The sequence below is a fragment of the Microcaecilia unicolor genome, chromosome 10 (genome assembly GCF_901765095.1).
Source record: "Microcaecilia unicolor chromosome 10, aMicUni1.1, whole genome shotgun sequence".
NCBI lineage: Eukaryota > Metazoa > Chordata > Amphibia > Gymnophiona > Siphonopidae > Microcaecilia > Microcaecilia unicolor.
The window spans coordinates 171,555,648-171,577,286 of NC_044040.1; the positions used below are offsets into that span (position 1 = coordinate 171,555,648).

The window sequence follows — 21,639 nt, forward strand, 5'->3', positions numbered from 1 at the left end:
TGCTGCGCATACTGTAGCAGGGCTTACTTATCTGCTCCTAACCTAGAGGAGTTTATTTTTATGCACCTTGCTGACTCCATGTGCAACTTTAAGTTAGCCCCTTATTCTCTAACTTTTATTACTCAGTCTTGTCTCTTGGCTTACACCCTGTGATGTCTAATAAGATGTTCGATTGCATATATATACACACACACACACACACACTTTGGGCTCAGGCCCCCTTCAAACATGCAGCAACAGATGCATGGCTGACAGGGATGCTCAAGCCCCACCAGCCAAAGAGATTCACCGCTGGAGCCCCCACCCATGCCAGCCGCTTCTGCACACAATCAGTTCATGCGCGTACATGTCAGTGTCGGACGCTAGAGTACCCGCCGGCTTCCTTGCTGCTCAGGCAGCACAGGTGGGGATAGCAGCAGCGAATCTCTTCAGCTGGCAGGGTTTCAGCATCCCCCTCAGCATGTATGATGCAGATGTGGCGACGGCAGCTGGGGAGGGCAGCGAGAAATGATCACCCCCCCCTCCCCGTCCACAACTGGACCCCCCTCCAACATTAAGTTCTGGCTGTGCCCCTGGTACTGTGTTGACATTTTAAGGAGAAAACTATTATAAATCCCCTAGTGGTGGAGTAGAGAACAAGAGCAGAGCAAACAGAAAGCAGACCAGATATACCAAATGATGAAAGTGACAGAATATTTATTCAGAACAGATAAAATAAAGCAGTGCCCGATGTGGCCATTTTTTGCCTAAGGATAGGCTGCGTTGGGGCATACAACCAAAGGCAAGCTATGTGGAACATTGCTGTGACTACATTTGGCTATTTGCCAGTTCTGTTTGCTCTTGAGGGAAGAGTGTTTTAGTAGTTGTATGCCCCGGCACAGCCTATCCTTAAGCGAAACACGCACTGCTTTATTTCATCTATTCTGTACAAATATTCTGCTGCTTTTATCATTTGGTGTATCTGGTCTGCATCTGCACTTGCAGATCAATGCCTCTCACATTTTCTACTGAGAACAATGGGGTATATGTCAACAGCCAGGGACCTCAACCCAGACCTTCTAGTGCATAAGAGTAGACAGGTTAGAAGGGCAGCATTGCTGCAAACACAAGCAAATAGCACTGCTGCCTCTCTCAGTTCATTAATCTTCTGGCCCATACTTATAACTTATTTTGAGAGCATTTTACCATTAAGGTGAACAACGGATGTAACCAAAGCAATCAAGTTGTACTTGGCATCATTTAGAAAAAGGTCAAATGACGCACACAAAAGCTAGCTAGAAGAGTCTGAATAAATTGCCATCCCACAAGTATCAGACACAGCTACTGGTCAGTTTAAGACAAGTACAAGATGAATTATGTGAAAAATGATCACATGAAAAATGCAAAAGGTTTCATTTGCATACCTTCAGAAAGGTACAGTTATAATTACTTGATTATTGGACTTTAGTATCATAAATAAACCTGTCACCTGCAGAAACTATACTACTAAACTCCTACATTTCTTGAAGTTTGTGAAGTAACAGAAATTTCAACCGTGGAGGCTCTAACTATCTTAAGCAGCCATAAATAAAATATCGAGCCAATTCTCAAACAACTATCGTGGCATATAATTGCACTATTTATATTTAATGTACAGAGTATTTTTCATCTAAAGGGCTAAAACAGTACCAAGCATGTTTATAAACACTTGTCCCAGATGACCACTCACAATTGTTAAAGTTTCTAAAGTAATAGCTAAGCACTCGGCCATATATAGTCAGCAAACACTAGTAATTTCCCCAAAGTAACATAGGTAGGTATTAATCATGTGTCAGGTTCTGTAGAAAATAATGCAAGGAGGGAATTACATGGAGTAGCCAAATTGTTTTCATTATGTTTTATTACCACGTTGACCCATCTCTGGCAACAGAAGAAATGTCTCATTTTCTGCAGTCTGCTTAAGATACAAGTAAGTATGGAGAAGCTTTTGTGCCAGGATGAATGTAAGATGAGCAATTTAAAGCAGTAGCAAACACATTAAAATTCATGAATTTTCACGTATGAAATTTATTTTCAAAAGATTTTTTTTCTGCTAAACACAGAATGGAAGAAACCCTTTTGGAAAAAGAGCACTGTACATTTTTTTTTTAACTTGCATGTCGAGAATTATATATTTGAAGTCATAATTATATCTATAATTATCTCAAACATGTATAAACTGTTTTAGTGTTTTATGATTTTCATGTTGCTTTCATCTATACTTTATGCTATAATTCCACTCTTACCAAAAGACACAAAAGAATGTTTTGTGTCACCTCAGTGTAGCATTCATGCCTTTAATCTCTCCTTTTTCTAATATCAGGAATGTTGCACTTAGCTAGAACATTTGACTGTTTCTGTTAACTCTGGGGATTTAAGAATTAAGAATCTCTTGCAATGTGTTACTATTGAGTTGATAGCTAGATAGATGTCGTTACATTATGTATCAGGTGCTCACAGTTGTTCTTATTCTCCTGATAGAATGTTGAGATGACCTTTTGTCCAGCTCTGGATATATTGTGCTACAAAGCTAAACAAACAATAGCAGGTCAGTATTGATAACTTTAATCTAATTAGCCTTATACTTGAGGCTAGCAAGGTTTTCAGACATTTTCTAACTTGAAACTGCATGCTCCTACTCATTCCTTATCAGCAAACAATTTTATTTATTTCTTTATTTATTTATTGCATTTGTATCCCACATTTTCCCACCTATTTGCAGGCTCAATGTGGCTTACAGAGATTTGTTATGACGTTGCCATTCCAGGTTATCAGATACAATTGGTAATACAAAAAGATTAGAATGATACAAAGAATTGATACAGAGATTTGTTGTGGCATTGCCAATCCTGGTTCTCAGATTCAATTGGTGAAACAAAGAGATTAAGGATAGAAGGAAGTTTTTAGAAAATAGATATTGAAAGATGACTTTCAGACTGGGCTGAATTGGTGAGGTGGTCTATTTAAGCTATGGGTCCTCTTTGTAGGCCTTGTTGAAGAGATATGTCTTCAGAGATTTACAAAAGTTGGATATTTCGTCGATTGACTTCAGGTCGACTGGTAATTTATTCCACATCTGTGTGCTCATGTAGGAGAAGGAAGCCGCATGTGCAAGTTTGTATTTTAGACCTTTACAGCTGGGGTAGTGTAGATTAAGAAATTTTGGGGATGATCTCTTGGCGTTTCTGGGAGGTAGGTCCACAAGGTTTAGCATGTATGTCAGGGCGTTTCCGTGTATGATTTTGTGTACAATCGTGCAGATCTTGAACGTGGTGGATAGGGAAAACAATCTAGAGAGGGGAAAAGGAAAGTTGCTCAACTGTGGAAAAAGGAAGAAAATAAAAAGAAGAATAACATATAATGAAGTCAGTTCATTATATGTGAAACCAGCCTTTTTAAGAAACAGCAGGACCAGAGCCTTTCATTTAATATTCTGCCTGGCAAGTGGGTAAGAGGAATGAGAGAGAGAGAGCAATAAGAGAGAAAGAGATGAATAAAGGGACAGGTCCATAGGCACCAGCTCTGTGGGTACCTGGGCACCCCCCCCCCCCCCCAATATTTTTATGATATAAGAACATAAGAGTAGCCATCTAGCCCAGTATCCTGTTTTCCAAACTGTGGCCAAGCCAGATCACTAGTACCTGGCAGAAACCCAAATTGTGGCAACACTCCATACTACAAATCCCAGGGCAAGCAGTTGCTTCCCATGTCTGTCTCAATAGCAGACTATGGACTTTTCCTCCAGGAATTTGTCCAAACCTTTTTTAAACCCAGATATAAGAACATAAGAGTATACTTTATTAAATCTGGAGCAGAAACCTCCATGCTGAAGGGCAACAAAGGAAGGCAGGAAGGAAGTGTTTCTGTACCTCAGTTACTGCTTTTGCCTCTCCTTGTAGCCTACTGGCTGGAATATCTTACCAAGGGACCAGGGAAAGAGAGAGCTGTTTTGCAGCCTATTGGCTGGATTTGTCTGGCTGATGGGCTTCTTAGGGAGGACAGAACTGCTGTAATCAAGGAGAGACACTCTTCAGACAGCTGCCAATGGGGAGGGAAGAGCAACAGATAGACACTGAAAGAAGGCCGAGTCACATAAATTTAGTGGCATGACAATTTTACATGTGTTGGCACAATAATATGTTTAGCAATTAAGATTTAAAAAACAGAGAAGTACTGGGAAAGGAACTAAGGAGCTAGGAATGGGTGAAGGAGTTTGAAACAGGTTACTGGCTGAAGGAGAGAACGAAGCTGTAAAGAGCTGGAGGTAGTGGAAAGCCACTGTAAGGGGAGGGGAGCTGGGTGATGTGGATAAGCATAGGGAGTGGAGCTGTGGGGAGAGGAATAGAGGGAGCTAGAGGGGATGAAGGGAACTACTACTACTTAACATTTCTAGAGCGCTACTAGGGTTACGCAGCGCTGTACAAATTAACAAAGAAGGATGGTCCCTGCTCAAAGGAGCTTACAATCTAAAGGAAGAAATGTCATGTTGGGGCAGTCTAAATTTTCTGAGAAGAGGTGTAGTGGTTAGGTGTCGAAAGCGACATTGAAGAGGTGGGCTTTGAGCAAGGACTTGAAGATGGGCAAGGAGGGGGCCTGGCGTATGGGCTCAGGGAGTTTGTTCCAAGCATGAGGTGAGGCGAGGCAGAAAGGGCGGAGCCTGGAGTTGGCAGTGGTGAAGAAGGGTACTGAAAGGAGGGATTTGTCTTGGGAGCGGAGGTTACGGGTAGGAACATAGGGGGAGATGAGGGTAGAGAGGTAATGAGGGGCTGCAGATCGAGTGCATTTGTAAGTTAGTAGGAGAAGCTTGAACTGTATGCGGTACCTGATCGGAAGCCAGTGAAGTGACTTGAGGAGAAGGGAACTGAAAGGAGTTACTGGCTAGTTGGTAGAATTCTGCTGTGAAAGGTTGGAAGAGGCAGAAAGAAGCTGTAAGAGGAAGAGAGGCTGGTAGATGGGGACTTGGAGCTGTAGCAAAAGGAATAGGAAAGAGTAAGTGACCTGAAAGGAGTTGAGAGAGAGAGAGAGAGAGAGAGAGAGAGAATTCTGCTGTGAAAGGCTGGAAGCAGTGGCGTAGGAAGGGGGGGCGGTGGGGCGGTCCGCCCCGGGTGCACACCACTGGGGGGTGTCGGCGCCTCGCTGGTTCCTCGCTCTCTCTGCCCCGGAACAGGTTACTTCCTGTTCCGGGGCAGAGAGAGCAGGGAACCAGCGAGGCGCCGACACCCCCCAGCGGCATGCACTCGGCGGATTGGCTCTTCCGCCCGCCCCTCACCGCCTTCCAGGTATGTTCTGGGGGGGGGGGGTTGCGCTCCGGAGGGGGAAGGGTGCGCCGTGCTGCACCCGGGGGGAGGTGCACAGCGGCGACCCGCCCCGGGTGTCAGCTGCCCTCGCGACACCACTGGCTGGAAGAAACAGAAAGGAGAAATAAAGGGGAGAGGGGCTGTGTGATTTGTGAAATGCACTGGAAGTGGAACTGAGGGGAAAGGAATAGAGAGGTCTAGGAAGGGATGAAGGAGATTGAACGGGGTTACTGATAGGGAGGAAGAATTCTGCTGTAAAGAGCTGGAAGAGGCAGAAAGGAAATGAATGGGGAAGACAGGCTGGTTGATGGGAGCAGAGGCTGTGAGTAGAGATGTGGAACATGGAAAGAGGGGGCTAAGAAGGGATGCAAGGGACTGAAACGCATTAATGGCAAGGAAAGAGATTTCTGCTGTGAAGGACTGGAATAGGCAGAAAGAAGCTCTATGAGGAAGAGAGGCTAGTGATGAGGAGAAGCTGAGAGTGGAGCTGTAGGGAGAGGAATACGAAGGAGTAAGTCAATTGAAAGGAGTTGCCGCCTGGGAGAGTGAATGTCACTGTGAAACGCTAGAAGAAACCGAAAGGAACTGTAAGAGGGAGAAGGACTAGGTGATTGAGACAAGCATTGGTAGTAGAGCTGGGGGAAAGGAATACAGGGAGCTAGGAAAGGGTAAAGGGAACTGATAGGGGTTACTGGGGAGAAAGAATTTTGCAGTGAACAGCTGGAAAAGGCAGAAAGCAGTTGTAATGGGAAGAGAGGCTGGTAATGGGAAGAGAGGCTGGGAGTGGAGTTGTAGGAAGGACTAGAGGGAGCTACAAAGGGTAAAGAGAATTGAAAGGGGTTATTGGTTGGGAGAGAGAATGTTGCTGTGAAGAGCTAGAAGTGCCTGAAAGCTCTAAAGGGAAGAAAGGCTGTATGATAGGAACAGCAACTGGGAGTGTAGCAGAGTAAGTGGAAAAGAAACAGGCTGTGAGGGTGAGAAGAACTCGGGGAGAGAGCATGGCCTGTGATGGGGGAAGGAAGCTGGGAGAAAGAGATAATTTGAGAGAGAGGAAGAAGAGCAGGCAGAGGAATCACATGATACAGAGGAAAGAGGAGCTGAAAGAGATGGATTGTATCTCTGTGAGTGGGAAAAAAAAGAAGCTGAGAGAAAGGTAAGAGGAGAGGTTGTGACGGAGGGAAAAGACATGAAGAAGACAATAGGAGCCAACTCTGTGGGTGCTGTGGGTGCTTGAGCACCCCCAATATTGAGAAAATTCCTTGTATGTGTCCAGGGAGGGATTATTTCCACTGGGCTTAGCACCCCCAATAATTTTAAAAAGTTGGCTCCTATGCAAGGGTGAGAAGTGGCATGAGGGAGTAATACTAGAAGGAAGTGAGATTAAGGGGGTCTTTTACTAAGGTGCGATATCATTTTTAGCTCACACTAAAAATCAACTGGCACTAAATGCTAAGATGCCCATAGGAATATAATACCCTTTAAGAAGGTAGAGAGACAGGCCATGGAGAGTGAAACACATGGAGTAAAGAGAAAAGAGAACTGGGAAAAATTCATAAAAGACAAAGAACATAAAGGCAGAAAGGAAGCAAATGAGAAGACCAAAAGTAGGTAGAGACAGAGGATATAAGACAAACTACAGACACAAAAGTAAAGATTTCTGTGTTAGCTGAGCTGGATAAAGGGTGGGAATAGCTGGTATTTTGCCATTCTGCTCCAGCCCTGCAGTCAGCAGGATAAAGTTATTTTACTGAAGGGACACAGGGGAGAAGAGGAAGTTTTGGCAGTATGTGCCGCCATGGTCCGAAAACATTCTGTAATGGAGAGGACCTATAGTCAAGTCTCAGACTGAAGGAGAAATGGAAAGGAACATCATATTCCTTTTTCACAAAAATAAAATAATCATCCTGCCCGAGCGTGGGTGGTATGAATAAGCCAGGCTGAATTGGAAGGGATATGACTGTGGTATAAATGGACTGTGGGTGAGCAGGCAGAAGGAGGAGAAGAAAAGGGAGATGGACATAGGCGCCCGGTATTGAAGGCTTGGGGAGGCGCAGCGAGCCAGCTCCTCCCCAACTCTCCCCCGCTGGCGCTGCCGGCGTTCGTGCTTTAAAAATAGCCACCGAGACTTCCAGAGGCGGCCTCGCGAGACTTCTGCTGAAGTCTTGGAGGCCGCCCTGTAAGTCTCGGCGGCCATTTTGAAGCGCAAACGCCGGCAGCGCCAGCAGGGGAGAGTTAGCACTGACAGCTGAGCCCCGAAGAGTCAGGTCGGTGTGAGGGACCGGATCCGGAGGGAGGGAGGGAGAATTCACCATAGAACTTGGGAGGGGGTGGCAGGGGAGAGAAGGGAATCGCAGGGCATTTGTGGATGGAGGGGAGAGAAGGGTTGCTGGGTATAATGGATTCATGCAGGGCAGGGGAGAGGAGGGTCACTGCTGGACATAGGTGGATGCAGGGCAGGGGAAGGAGGGTCACTGGGTATGGGTGCATGCAGGGCAGGGGAGAGGAGGATCACTACTGGACATGGGTGCATGGAGGGCAGGGGACAGGAGGGTTGCTGTGTATGGGTGCTTGCAGGGGGAGAGAAGGGTCACTGGACATGGGTGGATGGAGGGCAGGGGAGAGGAGGGGAGAGAGAAGAAATGCTGGACATGGATAGAGGGGAGGGAAGAGTGAGGAAGGAGATGAGAGGAGAACAACTGCACATGGATGAAGAAAATAGGCAGAAGCTGAGGACCAGAAATGAAGAAGAAAGGAGGAAAGGAAAGAAAGAAATGGAAAAGAAGCCCTGGAAACGGAGTTAAGAGGACAGATAGCAGCAGAATCGGATACTGGGCCAGCATGATCAGAAAAACAGTCACCAGACAACAAAGGTAGAAAAAAAATCATTTTATTTTCATTATAGTGTTTGGAATATGTCCACTTTGAGAATCAGGTGCTCAACATTAAAAGTTTATATTTATTTACTTATTTATGGCATTTTATCCCACATTAAACATGAATTAGGGTGTTTTGTGGCTGTACATGAGAATTGTGATATTATGATCCCTTGTTTCATATTGTTGACGGTCTGCATTTTCCATATGGGTGGTATATTGGTGTATTAAGTTCTGCCCAGTGTAATATTTATGGTACAGTAAGGTTCTGAGTGTGTTTTTGCACAAAGTTGTGAATAGTGTTTTGCAGTTGAGCGATTGTGGTTAGTATATGCTTTGAGCAACCACTTTATTCTTTGACATATGATACATATCTAATATCTATATTTAATAAAATGTATTAATTGTGACTTATTTTTATTTATTTATTTTTTCTGTGTGTTATCAGACAATTATGGAATTAAGCTCCACCCCTGGCTCCACCCCTAACCCCTTTAGCCTCCCCAAACAGTTGGGCCACCGACCGCCTATGGAGATGGAGTAAACTGATGGAGATGAATTGCAATTGGAAAGGAAGGGAGACTGATGGGACATTCATTGCTTCCCTAGTTCTTCTTTTAGACATCTGTCCTTCCAGTGTGTGCAATACCTGCTGTGCTCTACATCTAAATATGGCCTGGCAAGTTGTGCCTATTGCCCTGCCGTATTTGTTTTCCATTTTTAAAGACATGGTGTGCCGAGTTGAGCACCCTCAATCATTTTGAAAAGTTGGCTCCTAAGTGGCAGGGCACCAGAGAAAGGGAGGAGATGCTATAGCATTTCAGATGCAGCTGGGACTAGAGAATGAAGGACTAGGTTAGGAATACAGAGACCACAAAGATCAAACAGTATCTGCAGAATACAAACAGGTCATATGAACAGGGAACAAGTCCCAAGTTGTAGGGGCATAATCTTTGCAACTCTTCCTGCAGAACCTGGGGAAATTCCATGTTTCATAATGAGGCAATAACATTAAAGGACAGAGAGATCATAGGACACTGGGAGCTGTGACCTCAGTTAGAAGAATCCTTAACTTGCAGAAGGATGAAGGAGTAGCATACACTTCTATCAGACAAAGGGGAGATGTTAGTACCAGCCAAAGAGAAGGGGGTTCCACATGATACAGGTGAAACTGAAGACCCTGAAGTGAGATAGATGCTTTTGGAGGGGGGGGGCAGGCCCTCTGGAGAACATTGTTAAGGAAATGCTGAAATTAAGGGAGTAATTTGCATATATTTTGTCATGATAAGCACAAATTATACAAAACTATAGTTTTGAAATGTCACTAGTTCTCATATTTCCTATTGTTATTGTAAAACAATTACATTTAAGAAAAGTTTCAATTATTTGCTACTTCCTCAAGTATAAATGTTTTAATTTGTATTGACCATAAATTATCCCATCAAATAGGATTACAGATGTAAATATATTCGATTAGGGCTCCAGCATTTACACTGATGATAAAGGGAATGAGAAGGGAGATAGTTTAATTCAAAGTAACAAGTATTGTCTTCAAAATGCCAAGTATTTTTAGTCACACCTCGTTTTAAAAAAATATTTTTTTTGTTCAGTTTTCCTTGATTTATGCTATGCTCCTTTCCATATCAGCATACTATAACTTTCCCTCTCTCCATGTTTTCACAGATGAAAGGGAGGTATGTCAGGGACTGCTGAAACCTGATGCAACTCGTTTCAGATGGTGGGGTTTGTTACAAACAGGAGGGAGCTTCAGGACATTTAAGGACCGGATTATTACTTGCAATTCCCTTATATGGAAACATGACCCCTAGTGGTAGTATTGCAATACTACTGCTAGAGACACTATTTTGTCAGAAGGCATCAGAAATGACAAGATAAGATAGCAGAACAGCAGGATCTCAGTCTTCACACATAGGTAACCTCATCGAAAGGAGACCAGACCAGAGAACTGTGAACAAAGCTCCCAGAGTTTTGTTTTGGGTTTGTTTGGGTTTTTTTGTAATCTGTGTGTACCACCTGTGTATGGGACTTCTTGCATCTGCATCATCACTCAAAGCTACTTCAGTTCCATATATTGTTGCCTGGAGCAAAAGTGTTGTATGTGCAATTTTTGTTGAAATGAGATAGACCATATATTTCAGTACACTGCTGTAAGATCTTGAATGCCAAACTGCTTAAACTTCTGATTGGCCTTATCTCAAGTACAAAATAAAATAAAATTTAATATATTATTTGTGATTTTTAATAAGCACATTAAACTTCACTTCTCATTTTCTCTGTTTTGCATCAAGCACACATACAACACTTTTGCTTTCAGGTGACAGTGTAGTTATTATAATTAGAAGAAACCAACTCCTGGATTAAGCACATGGGTTTTGTGAGGACTGATGTGCAGCTGGGCGTTGTTGGGCAAATTCACTGAACTTAGTTACCCCCTCAACATACAGGGACATATGTAACTCTTATTTTACTTGCATAAAGGCCCAACCAAGCTTCAGAAAATTTACACATAACAGTCTAGTATATATATATATATATATATATATAATTTCCATAACATACACAAGCAAAACATACATGCTATAGAAATGAGAGTCATAGAGGGGAATAATCGAATGGCGCCGGTGAAATGGATGGCCGGCCATCTTCGGGACTGGCGCCGTAAGCGGGCGGAGCCAAACGTATTTTCGAAATATGCTTGGTGCCGGACAAATCGTTTGCCGGATTTAGAATAGGATCGCCAGCAGATCGCCGGGTTTAGATGAGATGGCCAGCTCCGATTTTCAGCCATAATGGAAACCAGACCTGGCCATCTCAAACCCGGCAAAATGCAAGGCATTTGGCCATGGGAGGAGCCAGCATTTGTAGTGCACTGGCCCCCCTGACATGCCAGGACCCCAACCGGGCACCCTAGAGGGCACTTAAAATTTTTTTATAAAAAAACAAAATTAGCTTCCAGGTGCATAGCACCCTTCCCTTGTATGCTGAGCTCCCCAAATCCCCCCAAAACCAACTGCCCACAAGTCTACACCATTACCATAGCCCTAAGAGGTGAAGGGGGGCACCTACATGTGGGTACAGTGGGTTTTGGGAGGTTTTGGAGGGCTCAATATTAACCACCACAAGTGGAACAGGTAGGGGGGGATGGGCCCGGGTCTACCTGCCTGAAGTGCAGTGCACCCACTAAAAACTGCTCCAGGGACCTGCATACTGCTGTCAGGGAGCTCGGTATGACATTTGAGGCTGGCATACAGGCTGGCAAAAAAATGTTTTAATTTTTTTTGTGTGTGAGAGGGGGTTGGTGACCACTTGGGGAGTAAGGGGAGGTGATCCCCGCTTCCCTCCGGTGGTCATCTGGTCAGTTGGGGCTGTTTTTTGGGACTTGGTCCTAAAAACACATGGACCAAGTCCGCCTGGCAAAATACTACGCACACCGGAAAATAAAAATTTCCGGCACACGGCAGAAACCGGGTGGTAATCATCATTCATAGTGGAGGAGTGGCCTAGTGGTTAGGGTGGTGGACTTTGGTCCTGAGGAACTGAGTTCAATTCCCGGCACAGGCAGCTCCTTGTGACTCTGGGCAAGTCACTTAACCCTCCATTGCCTGCTGCATTGAGCCTGCCATGAGTGGGAAAGCGCGGGGTACAAATGTAACAAAAATAAATAAAATTCTACATGCATAGACTATTATTGCCCAGCTAACACGTGAGACCTCACTGCTAAGTCAATGGGCAGCAGTAAAGTCTCAGGCCCAAAATGGATGCGCGCCAATTTTTATTTTGCAGCACATCCACTTTTGGCCCAAAAAAAGAGCCTTTTTTGCAGGCGCGCTGAAAAATAGACCTGCGCGCATCCAATACGCACACCTTGGTAAAAGGACCCCTCAGGGCTGGAATACTAAACAGCAGTTCCCGGGTATGGGGCTCTGATGATGCCTTCAAAATTTAGCATTGGAGACAACTGCATATGTTGCCTAAGCCTAAATCTAAATACAGGCCTCATTGGTACAACAGTATCATGCTTCAAGAAGGATGAAATGAGGCTTTTATTTGGGGAGTGATTCCACAACAGCCTCACTAACTTTAGTGGCTGTGCAGATTATGACAAAGTTTGGTAATAGGTCATAGAAAGGGGTCACAGGTGTTTTGCTAAAGTAAAGATCTTGCAAGAAGCAAGATGGCAAGGGCTGAAATAGCCTACTAGCAAAGATGATGGAAGCCATCATTGACGTAACATCTTTTGGGTATGTTTAGGACAGGTATGTGTACGACTGGTAGCGCTATAGAAATGATTTATAGTAGTAGTAGTAGGATGAAAATAAAGGGAGGAGATAAGAGATCAGTTACAGTGTTACACTACCACGTGTCCTATGGTTTCTAGCTTTCCTGTTCACTGTATGTTTATTTGTGCAACTGTTTCTTATATTATGTGGCCTATTTCATGTTCTTGTCTTTTTCAGTGCATACAGAGCATACAGTTGTTTCTCTAAAGCCCCCAAGCCCTTCAAGCTGGGTTCTCCATTGATGATAACATTCATTCACTGTGATTTACTCTAGAATGGGTTATCAATAGAAATCAAACAAAATAAAACATGGAAAAGAAAATAAGATGATACCTTTTTTATTGGACATAACTTAATACATTTCTTGATTAGCTTTCGAAGCACATTTGCTTATTTCCGATCTGACGAAGAAGGGCAACCTTCGAAAGCTAATCAAGAAATGTATTAAGTTATGTCCAATAAAAAAGGTATCATCTTATTTTCTTTTCCATGTTTTATTTTGTTTGATTTCTATTGATAACCTTAAGAGTGGACTAACACGGCTACCACACCTCTCTACTTTAGAATGGGTAAATGGCACTTTTGGATTGGACAAAAAAAAAAAGCCGAAGTACCACATTTGCAAAAACCAACCAAGGAGAAACAACAGAAGAAAAAGGGGAACGACCAGAGAAGTACCAACCAAGGGATATTTATTAAAAATCACAAAAAACACATGCAATTCGTTAGAGATCTATAAAATTCATTAAAAAATATAACATCAAGACTCGACACAGTCCTGCATTTTGGCATGCAGTGCACCTGCCTCAGGAGTCTCAACTGTTTAGAAACAGATATAAACACAACACCATCAAACAGCCAACCACAATCAGGGCCACCGAGAGACTGGCCCGGGGCCCCGCCCCCTCCACGCGCCCCCCTCCGTCCGCCACCGGGCCGGGCCCCCTGCATTGAAATTACAGCGCCTCTCATCTCCATATGAAAGCGCTGCAGGCAGCAGCAGATTGCCTCCCTTCGGGCCTCCTTCCCTCCCTTCGGGCCTCCTTCCCTCCCTGTGTCCCACCCTCGTCTGACGTAACTTCCGCGAGGGCAGGACAAAGGGAGGGAAGGAGGCCCAAAGGGAGGTGATCTGCTGCTGCCTGCAGCGCTTTCACATGGAGGTGAAAGGCGCTGTGATTTCAATGCAGGGGGCCCGCCTGGTGGCAGACAGTTGACGACGGAGGGCGGGTGGGACTGCTGCGCCGGGCCCCCCCTGGAGGCCTGGGCCCGGGGAATTTTGTCCCCCCTGCCCCCCTCTCGGTGACCCTGACCACAATATGTGCTGTGGCAACAAAATGACACCAAACAAAGAAAGGGGGGGTGTCCTCACAGTTTCCACAAATGTCAAACAAGCACAACACAGGTGAAAGTGAGGAAAGGTCCAAATAACCAAGGAAAACAAGAAGTAAGAGTATCCAAAAATGTATTCAGCCAAAGTAAACTGACCCAAGGAGACCCGTCATGGGCCCATGTTTCGGCTAAACGCCTTCCTCAGGAGTTGTAGCAGTCCTGATTAGTCAATTTCAGAGAGTTTGTGAATGGAGAAAACCATTGAAGCACTGAAGCGATATATGCTTAGGGACAAAAGCTATATCTATTGCCTGTAATGCCTGATTTTAAACAGCTCTATGAAAGCTGAATAAGATGCAGTCAACTGTAGTTGACTACTGAAATGCCTTGGCACCAAAACCAACACTACAGGCACTTATATAGCACAGTATTTTTCCTGGGTACACTCTTTCTGTATATTGCGGTCTGATTTCTTTTTAGTTAAATAACCTTTTGTTTCATCCAGAGATACACACGATTTATGCCGTCATATTTATAAAGCACTGTTACGATATGGCATTTGCCCTAGGTTTTTCTTCAATGAGACGCAACCTTCCGCTTCACCTTCAGATTAACACAGTACACGCAGATAGTTTGCAACACCATGGTTTTTGTCTATTCATTACTCATATTCAGTGCACATCGTTCACTATCACTATTCGGTACCGTTACTAATTCTTTGGCACATAGGCAGAATAATAAGTTTAGTCATTAGTTTTTCTCACCACCGTGTTTCAAAATCATAGTATTTTGTTTTTCAATTAAAAATGTGTTATCAAATTTTTATTTAGGACTCTACTATACAAGTTTGTATACTGGCTTTTTACTTTTGCAAGTGATTTTCTTGTTTTCAACAAAAGATGTCTCTGAGAGGTATACATGTTTACTATACTTTTATTTTATTATTAATTTTTTAAATATTTTCTTAATGTTTTATAGCTTAAGTTGATATATATATATTATGTTATGTTTTGAAATAGCATAATTTATGAATTTGTAATGTATACACACATATATGGTTTGTGGTATAAATTTGTACGGCTTGATATGTACTGTGAAATGTCCTATAGATGTTCTATAAACACTTTTATTTTGGATGTACTTCATATTTCTGCTTGATATGAGTTGTGGAATGTCCTATAAATGTTTTTTTTAACACTTTTAATCTGGATGATATACTGTGTATTTATGCCTATTTATGTTGGATACACAGCATGATAGTGTATCACTATTGTTGATTTAAAGACATTTCAAGATTGATTTTTATGTGATCTTATATTCCCACAATATGAATGTTGTTTCTGTTTTTTTTGTAATGGAGTATATTTTTCTTATGTTAGTGTTAATTTTTCAGCTTTCCTTTTATTTAATTATATGGTTGTTTATCAGATCATATAATTTTTACTCTACTTACATTGTATTATTTTATTTACATTGTATAACTTTATGTTTTAGATTTTGTAGACTCCTGAAGCAGACCAGCAGGCCGAAACACGGCTTTGTCAAGTCTTTACTGTGATATAATAAACTTGGATTTACCAAGCATTGTCAAGAGACTTATTTGTGAGTTATCTTCACTGTTTCCAGTGTAATTATATAACTATGCATATATAAATATTCAATAAGGATTATTAGTAAAAAAATATATAGAATAATGGAAAACAGTAAATGCAGGACTGTGTCGAGTTTTGATATTACATTTTTAATGGATTTTATAGATTTCTGTGGCCTGTATGTCTTTTTATGTGATTTTTAATAAATATCTCTTGGTTGGCACTTCTTTGGTCGTTCCCCTTTTTGTTTTGCTTTTGGATTGGACCATATGAACTGATCAATGTTTTCTTTTCCATTTCCTGGACTCTGTTTTGTTTGTGGAGTATCCTCTCTCATTTGTTTTTATTTTTCCTTCATCCCTATCATGACATTAGGGTTCACACATCTGTTTTTGACATATGAGTACTATAAAATCAAGAATTTTGATTGACTTAAATGAATTTTATGTACAGTGAATAACTGCAAAGTTATGATAGTACTGATATTTTACATACAGAAATACAGGTTACAATTTATCCCAACATAAGAACTTGTCAAGATTAACTGCTGAATACACTTTGCCTTGCCATAGAAATTGCCCATAAAAATGTTCAGAATTCTAGGCGCCATGCCTACACTTTAATTATATTGGCTATTCCATTAACTTGTAATTAAAAATGAGCTGTATGTAATTTGCTTAGAGAATAAACGGTATTATTAAACATAAACACTCCACCTCTGTAGCACAGGCTCACAGCACCAATCATAGAAACACAGTACACTTGCTTCAATTGTATCATACATAGAGTATGCTGCATAAATGACGCCTATCTGTAAGGAAATAGTCTACAGTTTACATGGTGCCTCTGAATCCTACAGCAGCCTTCATCTCCCAACTCCTCTGCAATGAGCAGTCACAACATGACCCACTTTAGATAAGGATGGGGTTTGAAAAACTTAGCACAGGCAATATAATCTGCCCCTTGATAAAGCAGAATAATAAAGTATTCCTGTATGAGTTCAGATGCAATAGCTGTAAACATTTTATACTACCCATTGCAACCAAATCCTTTGCTTTTATCTTCAAGAGCAGTGCTTCTCAATCCAGACCACAGTATATCTGTAATAAATATGCATGAATACATTTACATACACTGGAGTCAGTGCATAGAAATCACATGCATATTCATTGTGGGAATCCTGAAAATCCAACTAGCTGTTTCTGCCCTGAGTAACTGGGTTAAGACTCACTCTTCTAGACCAGTGGTATTCCACCCAGTCCTCGGGGCACACCCAGCCAATTGGGTTTTCAGGAGATGCATAATAAATATGCAGTAGATAGCTTTGCATGTTCTGCCTCTTTTGTATGTAAATCCATTTCATGTATATTTATTGTGGGAATCTTGAAAGCCCGACTGGCTAGGTTTGCCCTGACTACATTCTAGACTGAGTGAAGCATTTGCATGGTGGTCTCCTCACAGAGGTAACTAGGTTCAGCAGTGTAGAACTCTGTCAAATTACACCATAGGCTACCAATCATACATCCTTATTAGCCCCATCAGTCCTTCCAGTGCACTAGCTTTCCTGGAACCACAACACGACCCCACATTAGAAGAAATAAATAAGAAAGCTGCAATCCAAAAGTCCAGGGTTGTTGGTTGGTTGGTTGGTTGGTTGGTTGTTTTTTTTTTTTAAGGTAACTGCAGCATTCCATTCAAAACAAATCTGATTCAATCCTTGTAAATATTAATTTTAGCTCAGTTCCTCAGCAGGCTTATTCCTTGGCAAAGTCTAGTCCAGCCTTCTAATGCATGCAGTAGGTGTACACAGCATTAATCTAAAGGACTGGGATATTTTTTCTAGCTATCTTTATTATACAGGAATGCATCCATCTAGCTGTCTGCCGGCCTGTCTATCTATTGTTCCAATTTTAGGGGTCACAATTTCAAAAACATAGTTTAAAGTGACCTACAAAAATGAACACAATCAATGACAATCAAAAAGAAATACTAACTACATATAAATGTACATAATTTAGAATACATCAATAAAACAAAAAAAATTATAAGTTAATCACATATCACTTTCAATCAAGAATTAATTCCACTATAAATAGAATTGACCCCTCATAAAACACAACAAATACAAAACTGCTGTAATCTGTTCACTCAAAGCATACAAATAAATTTAGCAAAAGATGGATAAAATTCACCATTTCCATCACTCAAAGTACTACATCATATGAAGGTGGTGGAAGAAAGAATACTCTTCACCTCACTGCTAAAAGTATTATATTCACAAATATCCGTAACCAAAGATTTTATGTGCTTTATGTTAATAAAAATATTCCAAATTGAACATAAGAGTGAAAAATGAACTTTCGGGTTTCTTCAGTTGCATTTTTAACTCGAAATAAAAATTATTCTAAGGATGTGACTGTCTTCAATTATTTCTTTTGTGTAGAAAAATGTGATAAACGATGCTTGAAGCCAGGTCGCTGGTCTGTTATGACACATCGAAAACGGATTAATACATGCCCCATCCACCATTAATTCCCACCTAAGACTATGGCAAAAGGTGGAAGCGCTGACAGACTCCCCCCTTCATCGAAACAGAAACTGCAGCCGGCACATTACACTCACAGCGACCAGCAGGAGACGCCTGTCCCAGGCAGCATAAACATGCGCAACTTTGAGCAGGGCACATGAACCAGCACCAGCACCCCCCCCCCCCCCCCCCCCCCCCACCTGAACCCTTCCCTCCCTCCTCCTCAAGCTGCAAAATTTATTTATTTATTTTATTGCATTTGTATCCCACCTTATCCCACCTATTTGCAGGCTCAAAGTGGCTTACATAGTATTGTTAACATAGTTATTCCATTATATCGGCCCAATCCAACTTTTGCAAAACCAAGCGAGCTTTCTTAGTAAAAATGGGTCACCTAACCTTCATGTCTCTCTTTCTAGCGAGCTGGCAGACGATGGCATTTTCTTGCGATTAAACTACAAACTGAGCCGGGGGCAGCATCGTGAACCGAATGTCTAAGCTGCAGTTTAAGCCCAAACTCCGCGCACCCAGCGCTCCCAACCAGCCACGGCTGCACACACGCAAAGGGAGCACATGGGAGGAGAAAAATGTATATGCTCCATTTTTTCCCCAACAGAATGACCGTTCCCTTTTAATTATTAGCGTCATGATAATAACTGTGTATTACGAAGACTACCTCACAAGAAGCAACTCTGAAAGTTTATCACTTGGACTGGTATATTAGAAACAAGAAATACAAACTTCTGTATTTGTAAGATTCGGGACCTGGGTTTTTACATAATTTTTTAAACTGTTTCTCACATTTTGTCAAGATTATCAAGATAACTTGACAAAGTATATTTTTAATGGCTTCTTAGAAAATACAAATAATCCAGAATTTCAAAATCCAAAATAATATTTTACCCATTCTTCCACAGCAGTCCAATTTATAACACATGTTAAAAAGAATATTGTTACGTAACATCTTCAGTCTTCCACGTGAACTGAAGACGTCTTTGCAATTATTATAACCAATTTATCTCGTTTGCCAGAATGGACTCTACATGCATCCGTTTTAATATATTTATATCTAAACTACGTCACATCTCCCATCACCAGTTTTCTAGTGTGTCTCATTTTCGTCTTCAATTTCAGTGAACAGCACAAAGCCAAGAATCCACCTGCATTTAACATGGCATCTAAAATGTAAAGCAACTCAGTTCAGACCAGTGACACTGACCACGCTAGACACATCAATCTTGCCCAACAGTTCCACAAACCATTTTCATTCCAAACAGGCTCTCGCATTCTCCTTCCAGGTATACCGAATGCCTTCAGTGCCCAGTCGGGAGTGCAGCTGAAAACTAAAGGAAGATGCACCAGCTCACCGAAAGAATACAGAAAGGAGAAACTATTAGTACAACCTGAACCCCGGCATCAAAAAGATCCTTGTGCTGAGCAAAAAAAAAAAAAAAACTCTCGCCCGCCTTTGTTTATGCCCAGGAGCCTAGACTGGCGCGGAGCTGCTCTTACCTGGCACGCGCTGCCGGTAAAGTCCGGGCTGCAGGCGCAGCTGTAGCCAAGGTCTCCCTGCGCCGCCCTGCTGCAGGTGCCGTTATTCTTGCAAGGTTGCTCCTGGCACGGGTCCTCAGCCTGGGCACCGCCCGCGGGGCTGGACACACAGCCTTGAAGCAAACTGAGCAGCACCCAGAGGCGCTGAATGGGGAGGGATGGAGGGAGCATTGCCGACTCACTCCTGGGACCGCGCACGCAAGATCAAAGTCCCTCCGAGAGCGGCTTCAGCTAGCGCCAGGCTCAAACTGCAGACAAGAGCTGCGGTGCAGCAATACCAGCCGCTCCTCACTTCCCCGGATCCGGTTCCCTAGGCAACGCAGACTGAGTGAGCGAGGGGCGCGCGAAGCCGCTTCCCATAAAGCCGGTCAGTGACGACAACTCCTGTCCTTCAATATTACTGTGCCCGAGGAAGCAACAGTGGAGAGGGGGAGAGCGCCCTCTCTGCCGCTGCATTAACTGCAGGGGTACCTGGGCCTGACGCCTCTGTGCTGCTTAGGAAATTTTATCCAACGTGCTCCTGTGGCCAGGAGCAGGTGGAGAAAACCAAAGACCTGCCTTTCATTTCTTTCCTATCCCCTACTGGCTGTAGAAGTCTCTTTTCCTCAATGTCATTGTTGTCCTCTGAGTTCTTTCAGCATCTGTGCATGCCAGTGTCTACAGTGCAGGGTATATAGGAAAAGGATGCCTGCTCTCTATAATTATTTTCTAGGTCGGTCAAAATTATTAGCCAGATATTCTTGCTTGTCTTCACCTCTTCTGCAAGTGAACAATATGGAGTAGGCTTTCCTATTAGGAACTGCTGGTTACCTTCAAATTACTTAAACTACTCACAGTTCAGTTTATACGGCTTATATGGACCATTGCTCTGACCCAGTATGGCTTTGCTTCTGTCCTTATTCTTACTCAGCTGACAGGAGATTGATTTACTACCTACTTGTAGAACATAGCCTGTATACAAATGATTCTCAATCTTTCAGCAACCAAGCCTCAGCTGATGAATTTGTTAATCAGTGTGAAGGTGCCCACTTTTTTACTATTTTTGTGCACCATGTATTCCTGACCCTCCATACATCAATCACTTGAACTATCAACATCATCTCCAAATTTTTATTTTTATTGTTGTTTTTTGTACCCTTTCTTTTTGTTCCATATACTTAGCCTCTACTGTTATTTCACCATATATTATTAGCTATCACCAATCTGTCTTGCACATTATGCAAGCCAGAAGTGGGGATACATTCTGGAAATCCCAGTTTCCTGAGAATAACAGACTTTGCCTGTTTCAGCCTATTTATGGACTCATATGTTAGCAGTGCTTTTACCAGTTTTTTCATATGACTCTTGAATCTCCAGATTTCTTTATACTTCAGGACATCCACTTTGAACTTTCAGACCTGATTGACAATTGGCACCTTTTCCTTCCCCCACAAGACTAACCAAAAGCAACCAGATCTAGTGAACTTGCTGTTGCTGACCTCTACGCCCGTGCAAACATCAAAGATCTATCACCCATGAGGATACTTTCATGCAACTCCTTGATACCTGTTGAAAACATCTCAGAACTAGAACCTCCGGCAAATACTGTCAAGCAAGATCAGGAGAGAATTAATTTGAGATCTACAGTTGCTATTTATGGACATTATAGACTCATAATTTGTTTTATTTTCAGTTTAGCAATAATCCTGATTGAAAGCTTCAATTTTATTTTGTTTTCTTATTATTCCCTTTCTAGCTAATGACACACTCTCTATTATGAATGGACAGTCAGAATTGGACTCTAACTGTCTTTATTTTCTTTTTGCATTGGTTTTGAACATTTCATGAACCTCTTTTCTGCCATTTCTGTTTATGTAATTTAAATTTAAGTTGATTCTGCTCACACAAGGGTAACATCAAACCCTAATACTGGCCAAGATATCACAATGTAGGTGTAAACCCTTTTAGTATCAGCCAGTTATGCCATTATTTAACTTTGGTATAGGCTCACTTAGTTGCATGTCTCTCTGCAGGTTTGACCAGGTTCCAAGTGGGGTAATGGTAAGGAATATATATATATATATATATATATATATATATATATATATATATATATATATATATATATATATATAACCCTGGGGTGGGCTCCTATGTCAACGCTTATGTATG

General features: G+C 42.2%; 1 protein-coding gene across 1 annotated transcript in view; it reads right to left on the bottom strand.

The window, feature by feature from the left end:
* DNER (delta/notch like EGF repeat containing) overlaps positions 1–19,795 on the bottom strand; it is a 347,962-nt gene extending 328,167 nt beyond the window's left edge. Inside the window, exon 1 of the mRNA XM_030216224.1 lies at positions 19,450–19,795. Within this exon, the coding sequence (XP_030072084.1) occupies positions 19,450–19,659 (210 nt within the window). The 5' untranslated portion in view covers positions 19,660–19,795. The remainder of the gene's footprint in view (positions 1–19,449) is intronic.
* Between the last annotated feature and the right edge of the window lie 1,844 nt (positions 19,796–21,639).